At 34.8% G+C, this 25,762-nt stretch overlaps 1 protein-coding gene across 6 annotated transcripts in view; it reads right to left on the reverse strand.

Annotated features, from left to right (window-relative positions):
* Window positions 1-25,762, reverse strand: part of HGF (hepatocyte growth factor) — an 80,456-nt gene that overhangs the window by 23,240 nt on the left and 31,454 nt on the right. For 5 of the 6 annotated variants that reach the window (XM_025449386.3, XM_025449387.3, XM_035701411.2 and 2 more), the window contains 3 exons: window positions 14,331-14,505; window positions 11,476-11,603; window positions 2,861-2,963 (listed from right to left, as the gene is read on the reverse strand). In XM_025449386.3, the coding sequence (XP_025305171.1) occupies window positions 2,861-2,963; window positions 11,476-11,603; window positions 14,331-14,505 (406 nt within the window). Of the gene's footprint in view, window positions 1-2,860; window positions 2,964-7,454; window positions 8,377-11,475; window positions 11,604-14,330; window positions 14,506-25,762 lie in introns of those variants that run through there. The other variant, XM_049096585.1, reaches the window with a different exon arrangement.

Below are 25,762 nucleotides of genomic sequence, written 5' to 3' on the forward strand. Positions count from 1 at the left end.
TTTTCTGAACCAATAATATCAAATATAGTACTTACTATGTGCCAGATTCTATTATGTGATTTACATATATAAGCTTAAACCAACCTAATGAGATGGGCTTTAAGATTATGCTATTTCATACTTGATGAAATAGAAATCCACAGAAAATGATTTTTCTGAGGTCACATGGCTTATAAGCAGTAGAGCAGAGGTTTGAACAAATAGCTCTAGAGTCAATGTTCAAACCACCGTTCTATACTATGTCCTTACTTAGTTGTAGTTTCTTTTTTTTTCAAGATTTTTTGTTTATTTATTCATGAGAGACACAGAGAAAGAGGCAGAGACTCAGGCAGAGGGAGAAGCAGGCTCCCTGCGGGGAGCCTGATGCAGGACTCCATCCCAGGACCTGAGCCAAAGGCAGACATTCAACCACTGAGCCACACAGGCACCCCTAGTTGTAGTTTATTCTTAAACCAAAATTAAGCCTTCATCAATTTACTGCAATTTGTTTTCAAATAACTTTTAACTATTTCCAAATATCCAACCCAAACTCAGTGAATTAATGGTTTTAACGATGAGTTCCCTATGTGAATATGCCATGTATTTCAGTGGTATGCTGGTAATGTTTAAAAGAGGGCTCTGAGATGTGTATGAAGACTTTATCTGTTGTCCTTGCTAATTTCTGAGGTGCAAATTCTTCCACCACAAAAACATCAAGTTTCCAATGTCCAAATCTTCAGAGATTTCTTAATTTTTATATATTTTAAGTTTTTTTTATTTATTTATGATAGTCACAGAGAGAGAGAGGCAGAGACATAGGCAGAGGGAGAAGCAGGCTCCATGCACCAGGAGCCTGATGTGGGATTCGATCCCAGGTCTCCAGGATCATGCCCTGGGCCAAAGGCAGGCGCCAAACCGCTGCACCACCCAGGGATCCCTCTTCAGAGATTTCTGATGGCAGAGTTGGTACTATTGTCTCTCACAAGTCCGTAAGACCTAGATCCACCACATGGCAGTGTTGAAATCAGCATTTCATCTTAATCATTCTAATTCTCACTTAAAATTCTCTAATGAATCTTAATGCTTAGGATAAAATCCAAAGTTCCTAGTCCAGCTTTCAAGGCTCTATATGGTCTTGCAACTAGAGAATTCCTTTTCTGTGGGCATTAACCAAATTACACCATCTTTCAACCTTACCAAAATTATTTCGGGCACTTTGTATTCTCTCAGCATAAAATATGCTATTTTTCATGATTTTTATAATATGGTATTGGCATTTCCTGTTGGATGGCATTTCGGAGCATGAGATCCTGAGGTTGGAATTTGGCTTATCTTTGAAATCCTAGAGCTACAGTGTCCAATACAGTAGCTACTAGGCCACAGGCAGCTACTGAAGAATTGGTATGTAGCTAGCCCAAATTGAGAGGTGCTCTAATTGTAAATATACACCAAATCTTGAAGCTTTAATATGAAAAAAATGTAAAATATCTCATTAATAATTTTATATTGGATACATAATGAAATGAAAAGGCTTTAGATATATTGGATTAATAAAATATATTATTTAAAATAGTCTTGCCTGTTTATTTTTACTCCTTTAAATGTGGCTAATAGAAAACAAAAGTACATGTGCAATTTACATATGTGAAATGCATGTTTATATTGGAGAGCACGGCTTTAGAACTATCACTGTTTGTGAAGTAAGTTAATTGAAACCATATCATCCACCAGTGAGTACATTTTGGAAGAGAATAAAGTTAAAATTAAAGTATAACTAGAGGCAAAATAACTCAACCTCTCAGAGCCCTTAAATTCTTATTCACACATATAGAAATATCTTCCACATAGAATTATGATGACCAAATAAGATTATAACTTGTGTAAAGAAACCACAGCATAAGTACTTGATCAAATGATACTAACCTTTTTTCCTTCTATTCTACTGCAGATTATATTCTGGGATATTTATTAAAATCAGTTTTATGTCACCACTATGTCTCAGACTTTTATAGTAATTTCAAACACACTAGCACTATTGCTAGGGTTGAGTAGCAGACAGTTTTTTTCTGTGAATATGTCCAATGTCAAAATCTCTAATTCTCTAAAATATATAGTCTTTTTTTTTTTCAATTGCATATACACTCCTTTGGTTGTAGAAAAATTTAGTGTTTCAAAATAAAGTTATAGCAGGAAACCTATCTCTATAAGTTGTTAATAGTTAAGTGGATATTTAAGATATGTATGTACACTCATGGTCACACTGATTTTTCATAAATTGATGTTAACAATTAGTAATTAACTATGAGAACACAATCATATAATATACTATTTGAAGCACTAGATTAGCCACTTAATTACGCACTGTCTTATCAGGCTGTACAATTGTTTTCTCAATATGGCCATATCATTCGTGATGGCGAAGCCAAAACTTGTGCCCACTTTTTATTAACGTCTCCCATGGGCATCTTATCACAGAACAGAACACATAGTAAATATTCAATAATAATGTGCTATATTGAATTGCTTATTTAAAAATTTGGGGGCGCTTGGGTGGCTCAGTGGGTTAAGTTGCCGACTCTTGATTTTAGCTCAGGTCATGATCTCTAGGTAGAGCTCCAGGAAAGAGACTGCTTCAGGATTCTCTCTCCCTCTGCCCCTCCTCCTCTCCCCACCCCCCTCAAATAAATAAATCTTTAAAAAGAAAAAATATTTGTTACATGAAGGGAAAATGCTAAATTGAGTTGCATAGAATAACAAATCTAATGTTTGTCTTAGCTTACTATAATATATGAGAATAGAAAGAAATAGCAATGTGCATATCTGTACCAGCAGATATTGTTATAACCACATATTATGTATTGATAGAAAGAAATCTACACACCTATGTAAGTCTTCCATGTTCTTCTCCCACATTGAACATGTTAGTCCAGATCGTGTTTTGGATAAATTGCCCATATAATTTTTGCCATTCCCCCGATAACAATCTAAACATAAAATACATTAAAGAGGACTAATGAATACAAGGAAGTATAGAAGAAAAACATTATTTACAAGCATGAAAATTCATGAAAGTCAACATAAAAATTAAGACAATACACTCTGTACAAATATTTCAGATTAAAGTGTCTTTATTTTCAGCCACATTTCTTCTTCCTTAAAGGTTTATGTATCTTATTACAAACAAACAAAAAATCAAAGAAAAAAATTAAATGAGTGGCCCTTAGGGATACCTAAGAAATGAGAATTTTTAGAATCACGTATATATTTCCCAACATTTTCTTCTGAAAAACTTAGCTCCACAGAAAAGTCAGAAGAATAATATAACAAACACTCATATACTCGTCACATTCGTTGTGTTTGGGTTTTCATCGTTCCCAAGATTAACATTCTGAGTCACCCAAGCCAGCTGTTTTGCAAATGCTCTTTAATTTCATTTTGTCTGATTATTTTCTCATGATTAAAATCAATTTAAAGACAGGATTATGGCATAGATGATATTTTGGTCCTTTTCAGAGCATTTTGTCATATGACATATGATGTCAGTTTGTTCCATTATTGGGGGTGAGTTTGATAACTTGGTTAAGTGATGTAAAGGAAAATTGTTGGGGCCTCTGAGATTGAGTAAATATCTTATTTCCAAATTTTCATAAAATGGTTTAGGCATACTTTGATTACTTTTACATGAATCAATTATGATTCATTGTTTTAAAATAGTTGTTCTTCAATGTCCTACATTTCTTTATTATCATTTTTCTGTAAATCAGAGCTTTTCCTTCTCCCCTATTCCTTCTGTGTAAGTATTCTACTACCACTGGTGATGGTGATGCTGCTGCTGCTGCTGCTGCTAGTAATACTAGTGCCTGTGGTAGAAATGGGAATATACATAGAGACTCCTATGTCCTCTTTTTACTCAGGATGATATCTAATCTATTCCTGTTGCTCATTTGGATACTCAAAGTTGTTCCAAAGTTAGCTGATGGAAGCCACTTTTAACTGGCTTCTGTGCCTTTTACTGTGTCCCATGTGGTTTTCTTTCTCACTTTTTTTTAAATGAGTAATTTGTGTTTTATTAAACATTGATAGAAGTGTCCATATTCCTAATTTTAAAATATCATAAAAAGGAAGTCAAGTAAAGAAAAACAGTTCTTCCAAATATGTGAGTTGCAGTTTTATATTTGAAAAGAAACACTATTCCATAATTTAAATAATAACGCATATTTAAAAAGTGACTATTAAACATTCCTGATTTTTAGATGACTGAGAATTGCAGATTTGGCTATAAAATATTGTCTACAAACATACATCAAGATTATTTCTGTTTAAAAACTTGGTAAGCCCGGCGCCTGGGTGGTTCAGTCAGTTAGTTAAGCACCTGCCTTCAGCGAGGTCATGATCCCAGGCTCCCTGCTAAGCGGGAAGTCTACTTCTCACCTTGCCCCTCCCACCTGCTCGGCGTGCTCTCTCTCTCTCTCTCTCTCTGTCTCTCTCTGTCTCTCAAATAAATATAAATGAATGAATGAATGAATAAATAAATAAATAAACTATTTTTAAAATAAATAAAATCTTTTTAAAATATTTTAAAATTTGGTAAACTGTAGTCTACCATTGGCTTTAAATATACTTTAATATCATAATAAATAGATATAAATCCTAATAAAATTTTTAAATAATTTAATAATTTGTTCAAGAATCAGTTAACATAGTGAAAAAGAAATATAATAAGTATACTCAATAGTCAGGTTTTCAAATCCATGCATCACATTTCATAATAGCACTATAAGGAATTTGGGCTTAAATATAAAAACTGAAATAGGATAAGACTTGATACAGATAACATAGCAGCCATTCCAGTACACAATAAAATTCTTTTCGGAAAGCATAAACTTGAAAAGTCCAATACTTGTACATAAGCAGAATATACTAATGAAAACATTTTCCTCTGATGGTGCTTTTGTCCACCATATTAGGAAAGTTTAAAACTTTAGCTGTTAGGTAGTAAATTCTTTAGATGGATTCTTTTTTTTTTTTTTTTTCTTTAGATGGATTCTTACTGAAGAAAGCAATTGTGCAATGCAGGACACGAGTACTGCTCTTTTACATATTTTTGGATTTTTTGCATATATGTTTTCTTCTATATTGGTGGAAGAGATCCTCCTCACCACCACTACGCTTTTACTTGAATAAAGCCTATGATATACTTTTTCTTCTAAAACTTTATTTTGGAATAGATTTAATTTGTAAGAAAGTAGTACATGTTACAGAAAGTTCTTATATACTACACAGTTTTTCCCACTTTTAATATCTTACATTAGTATGATAGCTTTGTCATAACTATTGAGCCAAACTGATGCATTATTAACAAGACTGTATTTTGTTGAAATATTTTTAGTTGTTAAACTAGTATCCTTTTTTGTGTCCTAGGCTCCCACGTGATACCCCATTATATTTAGCTGTCATTTCCTAAGGCTCTTCTAAATATGACAGTTTTTCTGACTTTCTTATTTGATGATCTTGTCAATTTTGAGGAAAATTGTTCAAATATTTTTTGATCATTTTTCAAAAGATTTATTTATTGGATGGGGGAAAGAGTAGGAGAGAGAGAATCTCAAGTGGACTCTCCTCCTGAGCACATAGCCTTACATGGACTCTATTGCAGGATCCCATGACCCTGAGATCATGACCTAAGCTGAAATCAAGAGTCAGACCCTCAACTTACTGAGCCACCCAGGTGCCCCGGTCAAGTATTTTTTTTTTTTAATGCCCATCACTTGGCTTTGTCTGATGTTTTCTTCATGATGTGATGTGGGTTATAGGTTTTTGAGAAGACATGAGTTTTTTTAGCACTTTTTAACTTGCTGGTGAAAGATACTCCAGCCTCACTTTGTCTCAGGCCTCCTGGAATCATCAATTTCTCCAAGGGGACTTTGTTTATTTTAGTGATGAAAGCTAAGGATGAGATAAGAAATAGGTGCCAAGGGACGCCTGGTGGCTCGGCAGTTGAGCGCCTGCCTTCAGCCTGGGCCGTGACCCTGGAATCCTGGGTTCAAGTCCCATGTCAAGGTCCCTGCATGGGGCCTGCTTCTCCCTCTGCCTGTCTCTGCCTCTCTCTCTCTCTGTGTTTCTCATGAATAAATAAATAAAATCTTAAATAAAAAAAATAGGTGCCAAGAGTGCTTTTGTTATGTGTGATTTGAAGCATAATTTCCATGTGTTTGAAGAGAATTTACATATACGTACTTTATTTTTAGAAATCTAGAATTCATATATTTTATTCATTACTTAGATTTTTTTATCCTTCACTTTTTGGTTTTAGAATTTTTATATTTTAAAATATTTCCCTTTATCTATAAGATACATTTTAACACTTACTTTCAAATTTGTCATTTGTCTTTTGAATTTAAATACGGGTTTGGGGGACACCTGGGTGGCTCAGTTAGTTAAGCATTTGACTTTTGATTTTGGCTCAAATCATAAGGCTGGTGAGATCAAGACCCATGTTGGGCTCTGCGCTGGGCATGGAGCCTGCTTGATTCCCTCTCTCTCTTTCTCTTTCCCTCTGCTTCTCTCCCAACTTCTAGCTTTGCTCCTGCTCTTCCTCTCAGACTCTCTCAATCAATCAATCGATCAATAAGAGGTGTGTGTGTGTGTGTGTATGCACACTTGCCGTGGTAGATTTTTATTTTTTTTCTTTTACGGCCTCTAGATTTTAAGTGTTAATTAGATAGCTTTTCACCATATCTAAGTTAAAAAAGAATTCTTCCACGTTTACTTCTAGTATCTATGTGGTTTCCTTTTTTACATTCAGAGCTCCTACACATTTGGAGTTTATTTTAGGGATGGTGTAAGGCATGTATTCAATTTTATTGTTTTTAATTTTACCCATTATATTTCAAAAGTTCATTTTTCACCCAGTGATACATAGTTCCACACTCTTAATGTAATAAATCTCTGTAAGAAATCTATTTCTGACCTCTACATTTTTTTCCAATTGCCAATTTATTCATTGCACTAGAATTAAAGTCTTAATTACAAGCTCTTTATAAAATGTTTTAATATCTGATAAGGTTAACTGCCTCTAATCAGCCTTATTTATAAAGATCTCCCATAGTGTACTTACATGTTTATTCTTCCAAGAGAACTACAGAATCAGTTTGTTTGGAATGAGAAAAACAACCTATGGATCTATTTATTAGTATCACATTACATTTATAAATTAACTTAGGCAGGGATGCAAGGGTGGCTCAGTTCGTTAAGCATTCGATTCTTGATTTTGGCTCAGGTCACGATCTCAGGACCTGAGATCAAGCTCAACTTCAGGCTCCGTGCCGAGAGTGGAGCCTGCTTAAGATCCTCTCTCACTATCCCTCTGCCCTTCCCCTGCTAGCACTCTCTCTCAAATAAAAATTAGGTTATGTAGAATTGATGTATTTATAATGCTGAGTTCTCATATCAAGAGCAAGGGATGCTTTTCCACATTAAAGTACACTTTAGTGGCCTGCAGTAGTGATTTTAAAATTTTATTACATAGATTTTGCAGATTTCTTTCTAAACTTATTCCTGTTTCTATAAGTTTTGTTGCTATTATAGATACAGTTTTCTCCTTAATTAAATCTTCAAACTCACATATGAATGCTACCTTAGGGATTTTTTATTACTTGAATTCATTTTTCAAAGTACATTACTATTACATCTTTCCATAAATAAAGATCTTTTCCTTTTTAACCCAATCAATGTTTTCTTATTTATATGGAATAATCTCTCCAATACAATATTAAAGAGGAATATGTTAAACCATGTTAAATTATATTTATGATGTTAGATAGTAAAAATAGTATACATTCTTGTTTTCTTTTTTAATGTCTATAATGTTTACCATCAAGTATAATGGATATATGTGTTTGTGTATGTGGATACGTCTGTGTATATATATGTGCATATGTTAAAATGTGAAAACATATTTTAGGGAAGTCTCTGTCTTTGTGTTTATATAGATAGATATAGATAGATACAGATATATTGATATAGATATATGGATATGGGTGTGTAGTATATATATTCCAGAAATTCTTATTTGGGTATTTTTATGAGAAAGTAGTGATTTTTGTAACAGGAATTTCAAAAGCTGTTAACATTTATTATATGATCGTTTTTTTTAGATCTAAGATGAATGTTAATGGGTATCTAAAACTGAATCATTTTTGTTCTTAGACTCAACTCCATTAAATCAGTATGTATTATTTTTAAATTGTTTTAACAGACTGTTCATTCAAATTTCTTTCAAAAATTTTATATTCACAGGAATGCTTCGGTGGCTCAGCCGTCGAGCGTCTGCCTTTGGCTCAGGGCATGATCTTGAGTCTGGGGATCGAGTCCGGCTCTCTCACAAATAAATAAAATCTTTAAACAAAAGTAAAAGCAAATAAAAATTTTATATACAAATGAGATGTTTATTGTTTTTATTTGTGGTACTTTCATCATGTTTAGGTATTATAATTTCATCACTACTGATGGAAGCTTTAATATATGTGTTAAGCTAGATGGAAATTTATGTAGCACTGAGATTAAATGGTCTGTGAATGCACGTAGGCACAGTATATTTTTGATGGAACAGTTTTCATTAATACATTTCTGTATTTCTTCTGTAAGAATAGATCTAATTCTTTGACTAACTGAATTGACCAGCATCAATTCAATTCAAATAATTAGAAATTCCCTAGTAAATTATCTATTTTGTTATTTCCAAAGTTTTCTACATGAAGTTAAATAAAATTGTCTTTTATGATTTTTTTAAAGATTTTATTTATTTATTCATGAAAGACACACAGAGAGAGGCAGAGACACAGGCAGGGGGAGAAGCAGGCTCCCTGCAGGGAGCCCAATGTGGGACTCGATCCCAGGACCCCAGGATCACGCCCTGAGCCAAAGGCAGATGCTCAACCGCTGAGCCACCCAGGCATCCCATCTTTTATGATTTTCAATTTTCCTGTTTCAATCCTTATTTCCCTCTTGATAACTATTATTTTCTATTTTTGTTTCTTTTTTTTTTTTTTTGAGTCAACTAGCTGGTAATTATTTATTTTGTTAGTTTTTTCAAAAAACAATCACTTTGCTTTATTCATTATGTCTAGTATTATTAGTTCTAGACTTTATTAATGTCTGCTTTATCTCGGTGGTTTTCCTTTGTATACTGCTTTTGGTTTATCTTTTTCCCCAACTCTCAGTTTGTAATTTAATTCACTTGTCTTCATTATTTATGATATTGATATAATCATTTAAAACTATGAATTGCATCCTGCTTACTGCTTTAAGTGTTTATTATATAATTCAATAGTTGTATTTTAAAAGTATTTTTAAAGAAAGCCTATAATTTCAGTTTCTAATTTTTGATAGTTATTTCATATTCAATCCAAAGAGTATTTGTATATATGCTAATTCAGATGTTGCAAGATTTAAGAAAAACATTTCTAATTCATCAGTACGTATGTGTTTATATTTTTTGTTATATGGAGAAGGATAAGAGCAATATCCTTCCACATGTATGCATGTGCATGCATGCATACATATCACATACTAACACTTCATACCATTAGCTTGGCAGTATCACACAATGGCATAACTTTAAAACTTCACAGCTATGTGTTGAATTGGCAAACAGTGTCTCTTGAGTGGACTTCTTCATTTTTAACACTTGTCTCACAGAGCCTAGCATACTGTTGCATGCATCAGGTATAATATATTGTTGAAAATAATATAATATATTGTTAAAAGTAATGGATAGGTCATTTTAAGGAAGGTTATATTCAATCCCAGCTGTGCTAATTTGAGAATTTAGGTAAGTTATCTAAATTTAATAAAACTGATTTCTTTATCTAGTAATTATTAGGTAAGCAATATCATCAATTGAATTTGTATAATCTAAAATTTTCATATTCTACTACTTAATCCTTTGGTAAGTGATATACATGTATATAAAAGCATCTTAATATATGTAAGGAGCTTATTAAACAATGGTTCTCGTTTGCCTCTATCTCAAATTATCAGCACATGTTTAAATGAACAAGTCAGGGACAAAGAAGATCCAGCTGGTACTAAACCTTCCTTAAACATTGGTTTCAACTTTATTTCCAACTGACCTTTAAAATCTGCCAAATAACAGTGAAATTGACTGAAAAGGAACTTACCCCTTCCTCCCTCTACAACTATTAACAGTTGTTCATGAAAAGAATGGCACTGAGGGAAAAGTTAAAGCATGGACGAAGTATGGATAGAACAATAAATCTATGAAATGGAGCTTTAAATTTGGCTTGGGCTTTTTAGGATGATTTTGGACTATGACCATCATAATTAAATTTATGGGAAAGAATGTGATTATTTAAAAATCATAACCCTCAACTCATTATATACTAATAAATGCCCACATTCCAACATCAGCATTAATCTTTAGCAAATGATTTCTTTTTAAAACCTATTGCAATCTGACTTTTCTCTACTACTGCTCCCCAAAACAGTGATCTTCAATGGCATCTCTGTTTCCAAAGACAGTTGTGATTTATCCCATGCCCCACTGCTACACATCATCTCCACTGCTGACACCCAGGTCCACATCACTCCTCTCTTTCCTGAATTACTGAAAGAGCCATGCAATAGTTTCTCCCATTTGGGAGAAGTTGTCAGAAGTTCAGAAGCTCTGGCTGTTTTTCCATAATGCACCCAGAGTCATCCTGTTAAAATTTAAGCCAGACCGATGATCTAATTTATCTTTTCAAAACCCTACAACAGAATCCTTTCTCTTTCAGAATAAAAGTGTAAATCCTTCCAATTCCTACAAGGCATATTTGATTTTAGACTGTTCTCTAACTGTACCCCAAGACTCTTCCCCTTGCTCTTTGGCTGGCCACAGTGATAAGCTTGATGTCTCTAAGTGATAAGTGATAAGCTTGCTATCTCTTTCCTTTACCTTTTAAAGCACTCTCCCATCTCATGCCATTTGCACTTGCAGTTTCCTCTACCTTGAACGCTATTTACAAACATATGCACATGGCACGTGCTGCTCCTTATCTCTTCCAGGTCCTCCTTAAGTGTTCCCTTGATATGTCAGATCTTCCCATACTATTAAAATATAAAATAACGACACCCTCTCTTCTTACTCTAGGACATTTTTCTCTCTGGCACTTACCACAAACTAATGTAGTCCCACTTCCATTTGTTTGTTTTATTCCTGTGTTCTGTTTCCTGGACTTATTGGAGTTCCATGGAGACAGAGAATTTTGTTTTATTTACTAGTATATCCCCACTGTCTAAACCTGTGCCTGGCACTAGTATACGCTCAAATAAATAAGTGATTATTGAGCAAATGAATGTATAAAAGAAATGCAATTTCAGACTTGGCGATTCTGTTTGTGAACCAGTAAAATCAGTGTTAACACGAAGTAGGTCTCTCTTTAAGCATTTCCCCTGAATTTAATCGTGCCCACCCTGCAAAATGTCAGTTATTACCTTGTCCACTTGACACATCACATTTTGGAATTTGGGAGCAGTAGCCAACTCGGATGTTTGGATCAGTGGTAAAACACCAGGGTGACTCAGCCCCATCTGGATTTCGGCAATAATTTTCTCTTAGGTCCCTATTGAGAATAAGCATGTTAATGTAAATTGCCCACGTTCTTACAAATGGTAAGTTAGCGCTATTACATTTCTAGAATCCAAGAATGCATGCATGTTTATAAATAGAGTTCTAAGTTTTAGATTTAGGATAGTTATAACAATTTAGAGTTCAGTATACACAACTGACACTGCCCATATTACTGAAATAAAGGCTGTCAGATGTCAGTATTCTTTTCATTCCACAGGCCTGGAGTTCCACACAAGCACTACTGCTTCATGAAAGGGAAAAAACAGTACCATTTCATTTTTCTCACTTATTCTCAACACTTGGACTCTCAGCTATTATAATTTTTTAAAACTGGCCTCTTATTTATTATGTTTTCATGGCCCATATATAATATAGAAACAACATGTATCTCTCTTTGCTGAAGAAAGGCTATTTTTAATAGTTGTCAACTACTCTCATTTAAAACGGAAGTTCTGGGTAGTCCGGGTGGCTCAGCGGTATAGCGCTGCCTTCGGCCCAGGGTGTAACCCTGGGGTCTCGGGATTGAGTCCCACGTCGGGCTCCCTGCGTGGAGCCTGCTTCTCTCTCTGCCTTTGTCTCTGCCTCTCTCTCTCTCTCTCTCTGTCTCTCATGAATAAATAAAATTTAAAAATAAAATAAAATGGAAGTTCCACATATCCAAACATTTGATACCAAAAAAAAAGGTAGCTATTTCTTCCTTGAATTCTGTATTTAACTTATTTAATTTCCTGCATAGATTTCTTTCCCTTATAAAATACTTCTTTATTGATTTACAATAGTTATCTGAAAACTTTGTTTCTATAAAATTAAGGCCTAATTATAGTATAGAAGACCTAACTGTATAAGAAACCACCAATGTAGTACAAGCACATCCCTTACTTTAGCAGTGATTTAATTAGCATTTATAGTTCTCAACAAGGAAAACGTCTATACTCTCTATATTCTCAATATATAAAAGAATTTTTCCTTAATATAGGGCTCACATTAAATAATATGTGTACTTTATAATTCACTTTTCTGAAAAATGCTCTCTAATTTGAAGCAAGCATGGGTTTTCTCTTCATAGACTCCTGGCTAGTAATTTGACAAAATTAATACCTAATCTATTGGAACTACATTATTTATATTACTTAGGTCCAATTGGAAGTATTATAATTTTATTAATGCCCAAGTTCACCATTGGAAATGGACAAACTCTTTAAGGAAGAAACTTGAGTTTAGTTATTTAGTCAAAATATGTCCTGACATAAACTCTTATTTAAGATTATGAGAACAGTGATGGCCAATAGTTAAAGCCACTGTATAGCAAATGTTCATAGTTACAACCCATATTAAAGTCATTAGCCTTCTTATAAATTATAAAATTATTAAGATGAAGAAAATCTTTTATTCTTTTAATATATACTTATATTCACAAAAATATGTCAATATAAAATATGTGTGTTAAGTTTTACACCAAGTTTACACAAATTTGCTATTTTAGATAAATAACTGCTTAAATTCTTTTGAATATTTGTACATCTACAATTTCTTGAATATTATTACCAGTCATTAGAAATTAACAAAATATGTGAATGGTGCTGATACTGTCTCCTTTGTCTGTCTTAACTAATCTTTTCCCATTTTCTTTGCTTTCTCTACTTTGGTATTTATTTCTGAAGTGTGAAACACATGGGTCAGGAACAGAGAGAATCGCTATGAAGGAAATGAGCGAAGCAAACCCACAATGACAAGTAAAAATTTGTTATTATAAGATAATGAAAGAATAATAAAATGATTATTTACTATCTAAGCAAATACACTGAATTAGCTAAAACAAACAAACAACAAAAAACACCTATAAAATATCTCCTCTCTCCAGTGGATGGGCCAACTAGTGCTCATAATTCTCCATCTTGAAATGTTAAGCTCTCTTATTAAAAGCCAATTACATAAAGCCAATATATGTTATTTATAGGTGCTATTTCAGCAAAGCCACTATGAATGGCACGTCTGTTATAAATTTCAAAAGCAATCATTTTATGTTCCCCATAACAAGGTGGACAATTTAAAAACACATGGTATTGTGGCTGTTCTGTGTAGCTAAAGTCAAGTGGTGAAAAAAAACAGCTACGGAGAAGGTACACAGCAGCAATATAATTGATATTCAAGGGCGGTTTCTTTGGCTTGATTTATCTAAACAATTGTTTTACTTTCCCACTTTTGAAAGGAAATCTAGAAACAATAGAAAACATATTTAAATTTTAAAAAATAATATTACTTCAAGGCTGAGAATGCATTAGTTTACAATATTGACTGAAATATGCTTCTTCTTGTGAAAGAAAAAATATGTAATCCCCCTTCAAATCAATGTGAAATTTTAAGAAGGTACTAATTAGAAACTTGCCTGGTTATCATTACCATTAATGATCTATTAAGTGCACCTGCAAAATCAAAGCTGTGATCAGAAACCTAGAGATGTGTTTTACAAGATATGGTGTATCACCATCTGATTCAAAATCACCTAGAGTGTTCATTAAAACGCAGATTTGAGGTCCAGATCCCAGTCCTTAGAAATCAAAATATCTGGGTGCATGAATCTTTCAAGTCCTGATTGTCCTGATTGTCCCTCAGCACACTAAAGTTTAAGAATTACTAACACAGAAGTTAGTAAAGAGTAACTATTCAGCTTCATTTCCTGCAGAGTCTACTGAAATGTGTATGTGCCTAATATACTCACTTGCACTTGAAATTTTCAGGAGTTATGTCATGCTGGTGAGGATACTGGGAATCCCAACGCTGACACGGAACTCCATTCCAAATGGTATTGATGGTGCCCCGGTAACCTTCTCCTTGACCTTGAATGCATTCAGTTGTTTCCATAGGGACATCTGTATCATTCATAGTACTGTGAGCTGTTGATAAAAAGAAATATTAAACTTAAGCAAAATCTTTCAATTTGTCATCTACCTCAGTGTTAATCTGCATATGTATTACTAGGGTTTTCTGTCACATAGGTTTTTTTTTTTTTTTTTAATTTATTTATGATAGTCACAGAGAGAGAGGCAGAGACATAGGCAGAGGGAGAAGCAGGCTCCATGCACCGGGAGCCCGACATGGGATTCGATCCCGGGTCTCCAGGATCGCGCCCTGGGCCAAAGGCAGGCGCTAAACCGCTGTGCCACCCAGGGATCCCTGTCACATAGGTTTTTATAAAAATTGAGTAGAATAAAAAATTCAAGGGATCAGTACTGCTACCTCACTCCACCTAAAGGAATGATGGACTCAAGGATTTCTCTGCTCATGAAATAGAAAATTCTAGCTTGGCTTTATCCAGATTAGTTTGAAAGAGCATCATTTAATAACACTTAAATTCCCTGGATCTGTCTACTCATTCATTGACATCAGATATAAAACCTTTCTATTTATTAATAAACATTTATTTATAAATATGTTTTTAATCAGTTTTTTTTTTACTTTAGGAATTGAGAAACATCTAGGAGTAATATAGTGATCACATAAGGAAATTAAAAAAGCACTAAGCTGGGGCGCCTGAGTTTCTCAGTCGCTTAAATGTCTGCCTTTGGCTCAGGTCATGATCCCAGGGTTCTGGGATCAAGCCCCTTGTCAGGCTTCCTGCTCATCAGGGAGTCAGCTTTTCCCTCTGCTCCTGTCCCTGCCCCTGCTCAAGTTTTTTTTTTTTTTTTCTCTCTCTCTTTTTTTTAATAAATAAATAAAATCTTTTTAAAAATAAGTAAATAGGGTATCCCTGGGTGGCTCAGCAGTTTAGCGCCTGCCTTTGGCCCAGGGCATAATCCTGGAGTCCCAGGATCGAGTCCAGCATCAGGCTCCCTCCATGGAGCTTGAGTCTCATTCTCTCTCTCTCTCTCTCTCTCTCTCTCTCATAAATAAAATCTTTTTTAAAAAGTAAATAAAAAATAAAAAGCACTATGCTGTAAGGTTGGCCATAAAAAAAGTAAGAAAGGGAACAGTTGATCTAGAGAACATTTTAAAAAATCAATTTATCATTATTACTATCTCTATTCCAATTTTCTTTTCATTCAAACACTAAAATAGTATATTTGTGAAAAATTCTTTAAACACATTTACTGCCATGTGTCACTTATAACTAATATATGCTGAATAGATAGTATTTCTGAAATGACTATACAATTAATCCTAAAATTAGTTTGTTTAAATACACATAAAAGTTGATAATGGCATTAACCATAGTTTTCTTCCAATACAATAAATATATTCTAAGCTGGTATGTTAATTTTTTAAATCAGTTTGTTAACATTAAAAGAAATCAGTTGTTCCTAGGCAGATTTATTTATTTATTTATTTTTCCTAGCCCAAATACAATTCTTACCGCACTTCATACAGATCACAAAAATCTCCATAACAAAGTAAAAAAAGTACAAAATTTAAAATTTTATTACAACTTGGACCTTCTCTTTTGTCTTTAATGATGTTTATTCAAACAAAATATAACTGAAAACTTTCTGGAGCAACTAAAATTCGTATACCTTCTCAAAACATACTTGAAAATATGTATGGTTCTGTAGAGTGAGGTCAATGTATACTCCCCAGTAACCTTTACAATCTAAATGGTCATTGAAAATGCCCCTGGATAAAACTCAAACTGACAATAAAACTCCAAACTCACTAAGACAGTCTAGGATTTGAACAAATGCCTTTGATTTATCCATTCTGGAATTTTATGTGTCATTTCTCAAAAGAAGTCAGAATTAGATATGCCTTCAGAGGCTAGGGATGTCTATAAAAGTGTTCCACATGTAATAGTGTAAATTCTTTTTTAAACTGCTCCTCATTTTATTTAAATTTCTTTCTGTGTGGAGCTCCTGCGTGGTTCAGTTGGTTAAGCAGCCAACTCTTGATTTTGGCTCAAGTCATGATCTCAGACTCAAGGGATTGAGATCCATCTGGGACTCAGTGCTCAGCAGGGAGTCTCCTTATGATTCTTTTTTTCCCTCTCCCTTTACCTCTCCCTCCACTCACACTCTTTCTCTTTCTCTCTCTATAAAACAGATAGATAAATCTTTAAAATAAAGGAATGGGATCCCTGGGTGGCGCAGCGGTTTGGCGCCTGCCTTTGGCCCAGGGCGTGATCCTGGAGACCCGGGATGGAGTCCCACATCGGGCTCCCGGTGCATGGAGCCTGCTTCTCCCTCTGCCTGTGTCTCTGCCTCTCTCTCTCTCTCTCTCTCTCTGTGACTATCATAAATAAATAAATAAATAAATAAATAAATAAATAAATAAATAAAATTTAGAATAAAGGAATGAATGAATACATACATTTTTTTAACAAATAATTACTCTTCATGGGGCTTAATGTTTTATTTCACTGAGTTGCATGAAAACTAAGTGGAACCTAAGCTTGGAGTTATTTTATGAAACTCAGTAAAAAAAGAAGGAGGATTAATCAATGAACATGTCAACCACTGGAATATGTTGTATAAACAGATTTCCAAAAATTGCCCTTAAAATAACTTTTCTTCAGTTCCTTTTAAAATTTGTTTTTATTTCTTATGTATCTACTGTAGGGAATGAAAATTTGGCTCAGAAATACCTTAAATTAAAAGGAACTTCAAATGAAGATAAGCAAAATGTCCAGAGATCGATTCCCAAAGTGCTCATTGAGAGTTGATTTCTGAGAATTAATATGTTCTGATATTGGTAACATATATCAATTCAGGAAGCACAAAAATTATTGGCCTGGAAGAAATGACTTGTATAGAAAAAGTCAGTGCTAGTTAACTAAGTCCTTTATGATTTTAAAATTAAAGTTCTGGGCAGCCCGGGGTAGCTCAGCAGTTTAATGCCACCTTTGGCCCAGGGCATGGTCCTGGAGACCCGAGATCAAGTCCCACGACGGGCTCCCTGCATGGACCCTGCTTCTCCCTCTGCCTGTGTCTCTGCCCTTCTCTCTCTCTCTCTCTCTCTCTGTGTGTGTCTCTCATGAATAAATAAAATCTTAAAAAAAAATCCTAGGCAGTGATAGTAAAGGGGAAAAAAGCTTTAAAATTAAAGTTCTTAGATGAAATAGAAAAGTAAGATGGATTTCACAGGTCCTCAGGAACTATATATTATTGAAACAAATGTCACCAAGCTACTATTGCTGATGATTTAACTGTTAAATGATCTGGGGATACTGGGTATATATGAAGGGAACATCTTTAAAGGATGATAACTTTAAAACAGTTAAAAGTTCAAGCTTTTACTGACATATTTCATACCTAGTTACAAAGCTATGATATAAAAAAAGACAAAAACAAGTGTATCCAGGAACCCATCAATTCATCACCCTAACATTTTAGGAAGAAAAGTTTTTACTCCCCTACTTCTTGGGCACAAGTTCTTGGGAAGCAAACTGAGTTAGGACTTAGAATCCAGACAAGGGGAGGAAGGTCAGAGTTAGGACAGCTAGAGCAAAAGCACTTCAATTAATCTTCTTAGGGACTTCATTGTCTATCTTGGGTACTTCTACTGTCTTACTTTCCTTCGTATATATGTGTGTTTGGTTTTATTTGTTTATTACTGACCCATTTTTTCTCAAGTATTACTCTGACATTGTGAACATGTAATTAAAAAAAACCAGTTTTAGTGAGTTTCAAGGTCAATCGGGACAGCCTTTGGCTAGATATGGGTCCACCACATCTCCCTGAGAACATAGCTAGAGGCTGAGCCCATCAGAGATTAACATGCTCTGCTTCTTGGACACTAAGATGTCAATATAAGATTAAAAATCAGAGATAATTTCTAGAATGTGCTATTAGACAAGAGTAATTGGATTTTCAAAGTAACTTTTTTCATGAATACCTTTATTAAAGCAACATTTTGTAAACATAACTCATGACAATTGAAATTCAGAGCCTTAAACTCAAAACAAATTTAACTGTACTTTTTGAATAAAACGAGAGATAATTAAACAAATATTATCATAATTCTTGAAGAAATCAATACCTAGAAAATTCAATGAGTAATTACATGTTCATCAGAAAATTTTAAGAGGAACCATATAATCTTAAGGCTAGTAGAAGATGAAAACTTTTCCTAATTTGAATATCTGTGAAACCCCAAGTAAAAAGCCCCAGGTTAAAAAAAAAAAAAAAAAACTTGAATAAAAATATTAAGGAAAATATTTCACTGTTGATTGATCCACTAAAATTCCAGCGTCAAGTTCAGAGTCCTAATTGTTGGTACTAATTTTGCACCTCAACTGCAGAGGTCCCCAATAAATTTTAATTAGTGATTCTTTCACTTTTAAAAGTAGCAATCATAAAATCCTCATTTGAATAATTTTGTTGAACAATTTTTTCTAAACTTTCACTAGTATAATTTAAAATCTTTGATGTAATTTAAGAAATCACTAAATATTCACTTAAAGACAGTATAAGTTAAAATGAGTAAATAAGGGGCATCTGGGTGGTTCAGTCGGTCAAGCATTTGCCTTTTGACTTAGGTCATTATCCCAGCATCTGGGATCAAGCCCCACATCAGGCTCCCTGCTCAGCGGGGAGTCTGCTTCTCCCTCTGCCTTTATCCCTGCTCATGCTCTCTCTCCCTCTCCTCTGTCTCTCTTTTATTTTTTTTTAAATGAATACTTTATTTTTTTATTTTTTTTTAATTTTTATTTATTTATGATAGAGAGAGAGAGAGAGAGGCAGAGACACAGGCAGAGGGAGAAGCAGGCTCCATGCACCGGGAGCCCGACGTGGCATTCGATCCCGGGTCTCCAGGATCGCGCCCTGGGCCAAAGGCAGGCGCTAAACCACTGCGCCACCCAGGGTTCCCTCCTCTGTCTCTTAAATAAATAAATAAAATCTTTTTAAAAAATGAGTAAATAAAAAACACAAGTTTGGATTTACTTTAAGTAATTTGGATTCTTTAACAGATTTCTTTAAAGATTTTATTTATTTATTCATGAGAGACACAGAGAAAAGCAGAGACATAGGCAGAGGGAGAAGCAGGCAGAGTCCCTGCAAGGAGCTGATGCAGGACTCGATCTCAGGACCCCAGGGATCATGACCTGAGACAAAGGCAGAGGCTCAACCACTGAGCCACCCAGGTGACCCTATTTAACAGATTTAAATGTGTTGGTGGAAATTCAAACTTTTTGAAATTAAAATTCATATGTTGAAATCCTGATCACAAATGTGGTGATATTAGGATATGAGGTTTTTGGTGGGTAATTAGGTTATAGGGGCAGATTCCTCATGAGTGGGATCAGTGCCTATATAAAAAAGATACCACAGAGCTCCTTCACCCCTTCCACCATGTGATGAATCTTCTGGCACCTTGATCTTTGACTTCCCAACCCCCAGAACTGTCAGAAATAAATACCTGTTGTTTATAAGCCACTCAGTCTATGGTATTCTGTTACAGTAGCCGAAGATAGGCCTCAACAAAATATTTAAAAATCTAATTAATAATATTCTTTTAACTATTATTTTAATAAGCATCTATAACTTTTAAATACATAATCTCAAGCAACTTGATGATTTATTTATTTTTGTGTTTTAATTCAGTGGAAATATTTATGATTTTAACTACAAAATAGAAGTATTGAGATAATATTTTTCATTAACTAACAAGTGCCCTTCTGAAGTTAGCATATCTGTATTTATCCGATTTGACATTCAGCTGCTAAAAGTGACCTCATAAACAAAAACTACATGATTTCTGGTGGTAATATATAGAATAAATATCAAAGGCCAAAAAAAGATATATTACTACAACAAGATCACTAGTTTTCATCAGTAATAGGAATTATGAAACTTCATGCATATTATTTGAATACATATTATCTGATGATTTTTCATAGACCCCTCACCTGGGACCATGTGAATGATTTTTATTAAGTCTTTCATTAAGACTCCTTACTTGGGGTGCAAATGTTTCATCTTTGTTACCTACATACATAGTCCCTTTACAAACACAATTATTCTTGAATTGCAATTAAATGGACTCCTTTATCCTACTGTATAAATAGCAAAACTTGATGCAAAAACAAATGTTTCATACCAGTCAATTTGGGAAAAGCTACTACATTTTGGGAACGCTATTCCTTTGGACTTAAAACTTTGAAGTGGGACCTGAATAAGGGAAGATGTTGAAGTGACCAGCGGCCAACCAAAGTGTTAAAGATACACAGAAACACCCCTGAATATCAGCTGAAGTTGATCAAGTTGTGTGAAGTTTCATATGAAGCTTCATACATTTTTGCAAGTCTGTCTACCAAACCGCTGAAAATACTAGAAACTGACAAATAAGAGAGTTCCTCACAAAAAAAAAAAAAAAAACAACAACAACAACAACAAAAAAACACATTTGTTCAAGGGTGTCAGTAGTGGCTATCCTTTGGAGCAAATGCAAAAATAGTTATATGATCCTTAGTGGCCTATGAGTGAAAAAGTGTTTTTCTTTGATGATTGACACAAAGTTTTCTATTTGAAAATGCTTTACAAAGAACATGTGCTACTGACATTTTTCACTGTCCTTTTACAACATAATCAAATGGGTGCCTCTTGGAACACGAATTTCACCCTGCTGGTATGGATGTGTTATGATGATTGCTATAATATCTGGTAGGGAACTTTGAGGTTTAAATAGATTTTTTTTTTTTGAGAGAATGAACATTAAACCTTGAGATGAACATCTTGCCACCAACAGAAAAACCGCTAGAACAAGATAACTGGTAACAACTCTGATTATTTCTCTATGAAAGGCTAGTCAGATTTTTGCTGAGAAACTACCCAGCCCTGGCAGAGGTCTGTGAAATGCCACTGGAGTGTATGAGTGCACATGTATATTATAGAGAGCCATGCCCAGAGCTCCATAACCTTTACATGAACAATAAGTAAATCCTTGCATTTATAGTTCCCCTTCTGCCCCAGTGGTATCAAACTGTTGCTGTTCTTTTGCCAATAGCCAGAAGCAAGCTGTCCAATAGGCCATTGGACAAATACCTGATTATTCCTTGGAATACTTCAGCCCAACGAACTTCTATTCCCATTTCAGCTACTAAAGAGCCACTGAAACATAGGATTTACTTTATGGAGGTCCCTGGGGATTGAGAACAGTGTGTCAAGCTATTCTCCCATCAACAGACTTGGGCTCTTTGGGCCATGAATGTCAAGATCAGGCTCAATGAAAATTTAAAGAACTTCTGGTTTTAAAATTGACATGGAAAAGTAGTATAAAGACTTCCAAAGGACAAACCTCAAATTGCTTGCACGTTTGGTTTCCACATGGACCTAGAATTCCTATCTGAAACTTATCCTTGGACTTTATCCAAGACTTTTCTGTTGTAAAATGCTCAAGAGAAGACTTTCATTAAAGATCTTCAAATTGGGATGCCTGGGTGGCTCAGCGGTTTAGTGCCAGCCTTCGGCCCAGGGTGTGATCCTGGAGACCTGGGATCGAGTCCCATGTCAGGCTCCCTGCATGGAGCTTGTTTCTCCCTTTGCCTGTGTCTCTGCCTCTCTCCCTCTCCCTCTGTCTCTCATGAATAAATAAGTACATTTTTTTTAAAAAAAAGATCTTCAATTCTATACTCTATTCCTTTTTCAAGTCATCTTGAAAAAGACCTCCAAGTATAAGACCTTTCTCTTGAGAGAGTCATTGATGGTATTGTTTTTTCCTGACTCAGAATATAATAAGATTTTATTTCTATGAATTTCTGTTCTAGCCTTGGATAAAATAGTAAACTACAGAGGAATAAAAGCTTTCTTTAAGAAAGAAATAACTAGGGGGAGTACCTGCGGGGGCTCTCTGTTAAGCATCTGCCTTTAGCTCAGGTCATGATCCTGGAGTTCTGGGATCGGGCCCCACTTCAGGCTCCCTGCTCAGGGGGGAGTCTGCTTCTCCCTCTCCCTGCTACTCATGCTCTCTCTTGCTAGCCCTCTCTCAAATAAATAAGTAAAATCTTTAAATAAAAAAAAGAAAGAAAATAATTTGCTAAAATTATTTTTCCAACATATAAACACACAAGGTTACATATTTTTTTAAAATGACACCAATGTACATTGGTTACTGGAAGGAAGGATTCTTGTATTCATTACCAATGGCAACTATTAGTCTGTATTAGTTGTATTAGTCTGCTTGGACCACCATAACAAAAATACCGTAGACTCAGGAGCTTAAATAACAGAAATGTATTTCTCACAAATCTGGAGGTTAGGAAGGTCAAGATCAAGGTGCCAGACAATTTGGTTTCTAGTGAGAGCTGTCTTCCTGGCTGGCAGATGGTCACCTTCTTACCATATCCTCATATGGAGGAGAAAGAGGAGGTCTGTCTTACTCTACCTAAAAGGCTACTCAATCCATCAGATTAGCATCCCACATTTATGACCTCATTTAACCTTAATTACCTCCTAAAAGCCCTATCTCCAAATATAGTCACATTGGGGATTTAAGGCATAAATACGTGAATTTGTGTGTGTGTGGTGGGGGTAGGGTTGGGGGGAATTGCATAGTTCAGTCTCTAACAATGGTTTGAATAGAAAGCTATCAAAAATCTGCCTAGGTCTCGTTTCTGAAATGGGGAGTTGCTCTACAGGTATAAAGTTTCAGTTAGTCAAGATGAGTAACTTCTAGAGAACTAGAAATCTGTACAACATAGTATCTATAGTTAAACAATACTACATCATATGCTAAAAACCTGTCAAGAGTAGATCTCAAGTTGTGTTCTTAGACATACATAAAAAAAGCGGAGGGCAGGCAGGAGGAAACTTTTGGAAATGATAGATACGTTTATTACCTTATTTGTGGAAATGGTTTCATGGGTTTATGCATATGTTTGATCCTATCAAATTATATAAATTAAATGTATGCAGATTATATGAACTACACCATAGTAATCTGTTAAAAATTTAATAAAATGGTCTTGAACATGTTTGTATCTAGAATTTAACAATAAAGAAAGAGGAGGAGAAAAATAAGGTAGAGCATAATGAAATTTGTCTCTCTTTTGGTAAAGAAAAAGCCATCAAGACAACCAGGAACACTCATTTTTTCTCCTATCCCCTTTATTCCCCTTCACTATTTTTTATATTCCCCAAATGAATGAGTGGGAAATATCAGAAAGGGAGACAGAACATGAGAGACTCCTAACTCTGGGAAACGAACTAGGGGGTGGTGGAAGGGGAGGTGGGTGGGGGGTGGGGGTGACTGGGTGACGGGCACTGAGGGGGGCACTTGATGGGATGAGCACTGGGTATTATTCTATATGTTGGCAAATTGAACACCAATAAAAAATAAATTTATATAAAAAAAAGACAATGAGGTACATACGAGCAACAGTAGTTCAGGGAAGCGTGAAACCTCAGGATGAGTTAGGATGATAAGGAGAAATCTTCCTGGGTAGCAATGTCTGAGAATAAGTAAGTTGTCATATGCAAATCTAGAACCATAGAAGAAACTCCAGGAGATGTACATACCCATCACTCTGTAGGAATAACATTCATTCAAGAACAAATGTAAAGACCAGAGTCTGAGAAGTACTTAGAAGGAGAGGTCTATGGTAGTATAAATACATAATAAGGAATTTGACCAAGTCAGGGGAGTCAAATGAAGAAATGATAACTGAGGAGATAGTAACTGAGTTGAAATTTGAACAATGAGTAGCTGTCAAGTAGGTAAGAAGAAAAAAATGTTCAAGGCAGAGGAGATGGCAGGGGCAAAGGAACTGTAAAGAGAATATGGAAAATATAAAGTACAGGAAGTGAGTGATTCTAGATGGAGTAGATAGCATGGGGGCATATAGTCGGTTAGGGATAAGCTTTTTTTAGTAAGATGGTTTTGTTTTGTCTTTGTTATGAGGTCAAAGGAAATCACTGAAGAGTTTTTACCGTGTGTGTGTGTGTGTGTGTGTGTGGTGTGCTAGGGATGGGAAATGACATACGCAGATTTCTATATCATTCTATTTGCAGTGTGAAGAAGGGATTGAAGGGAAAAACTAGTAAACATGGATTCATCTCCTTTCAGAAGGCTATTTAAATACTCAAGAACACAACAGCACTCTCTCGGATAAAGGAGATAGTGAGAGAGCAAAATGGGCAGATTTGAGAGGTACGTACAAGATGAAATTGACAAGTCTTCGTGATGGACCAAATGTGAGAGGTGAAGGAAAGAGCATGTCTAGAATTATTCTAGATTTTTGGTTGTTAAACATAATGGTGGTACCGGTCATACAAAAGAGAGTTGAACCTCAGATTAGACCATCTTACAAGATAAAAGAAGAATACCAGAAACAAGTGACAGGTGACAGAAATCTCCAACTGGGTAAGTCACTGGTGGTGAGAGGTGGAAAACAATTGGAGGAGCCAACACGTATAGCCAGTTAAAGTATCTTCCAACGAGACCACATCAGGATTACATGGCTGACATGTAGCAAAAAAAGGTGTTTGCAGAGGGATACCTGGGGTTCCAGAGAGCCTTTCAGAAGATCAAAGCTACTTTCATAACAATGCTAAGATGTCATTTGTCCTTTAGAGAGTGAAATTCCTAGATGCACTTGGTGTTTATGTTCCAAAAAATTGAATGCAAAAGGAAACATGAGATACAAAGCTATCTTCTTCTAATTAAGTAACACTGAAGAAATTTGCAAAATTTGCAATCTGAGTTTGCAAAAAATCTAAATACCATTTTTCTCCCAATTTTTCTGAAAAATTCAGTTATTTTTCACTTTAAATATGTTGTATTGATTAGCATCATTAGTAAAATGAGATTACTATTTTTAATGAATGAATATTTTTTAATTCATAATTTAACTTTCAATACAGTCAACATTGATTCGTATAGCCCGGATACACAATTTGGGTTCTCAATAAAGGTAGAGTGTAAAGATATCTTCAGTTCAAGAAGTTTGTGAACAACCGATTTGAATAATCAGTAAGATTTTCTACGACACATCAACCAAAAGATAGCTTTTTAATTGCCAGGGAGCCATTTTCACTTCAGAAAAATAGAATGACTCCCTACAAATATTATTATTTCTCTCTGAAAAGCCGTGAACTAATCTACGGAACAAGCTGTTATTCAGAATATAAAGTTATTACAGAGGAAAATCATGAGAAACTGAGTACTTCATTCAGGTACTATGCAGGATTTCTGGTCTTGTTATATATTTGCAATGTCTTAAAATTC

This window comes from Canis lupus, chromosome 18, assembly GCF_003254725.2.
Source record: "Canis lupus dingo isolate Sandy chromosome 18, ASM325472v2, whole genome shotgun sequence".
Classification (NCBI taxonomy): domain Eukaryota; kingdom Metazoa; phylum Chordata; class Mammalia; order Carnivora; family Canidae; genus Canis; species Canis lupus.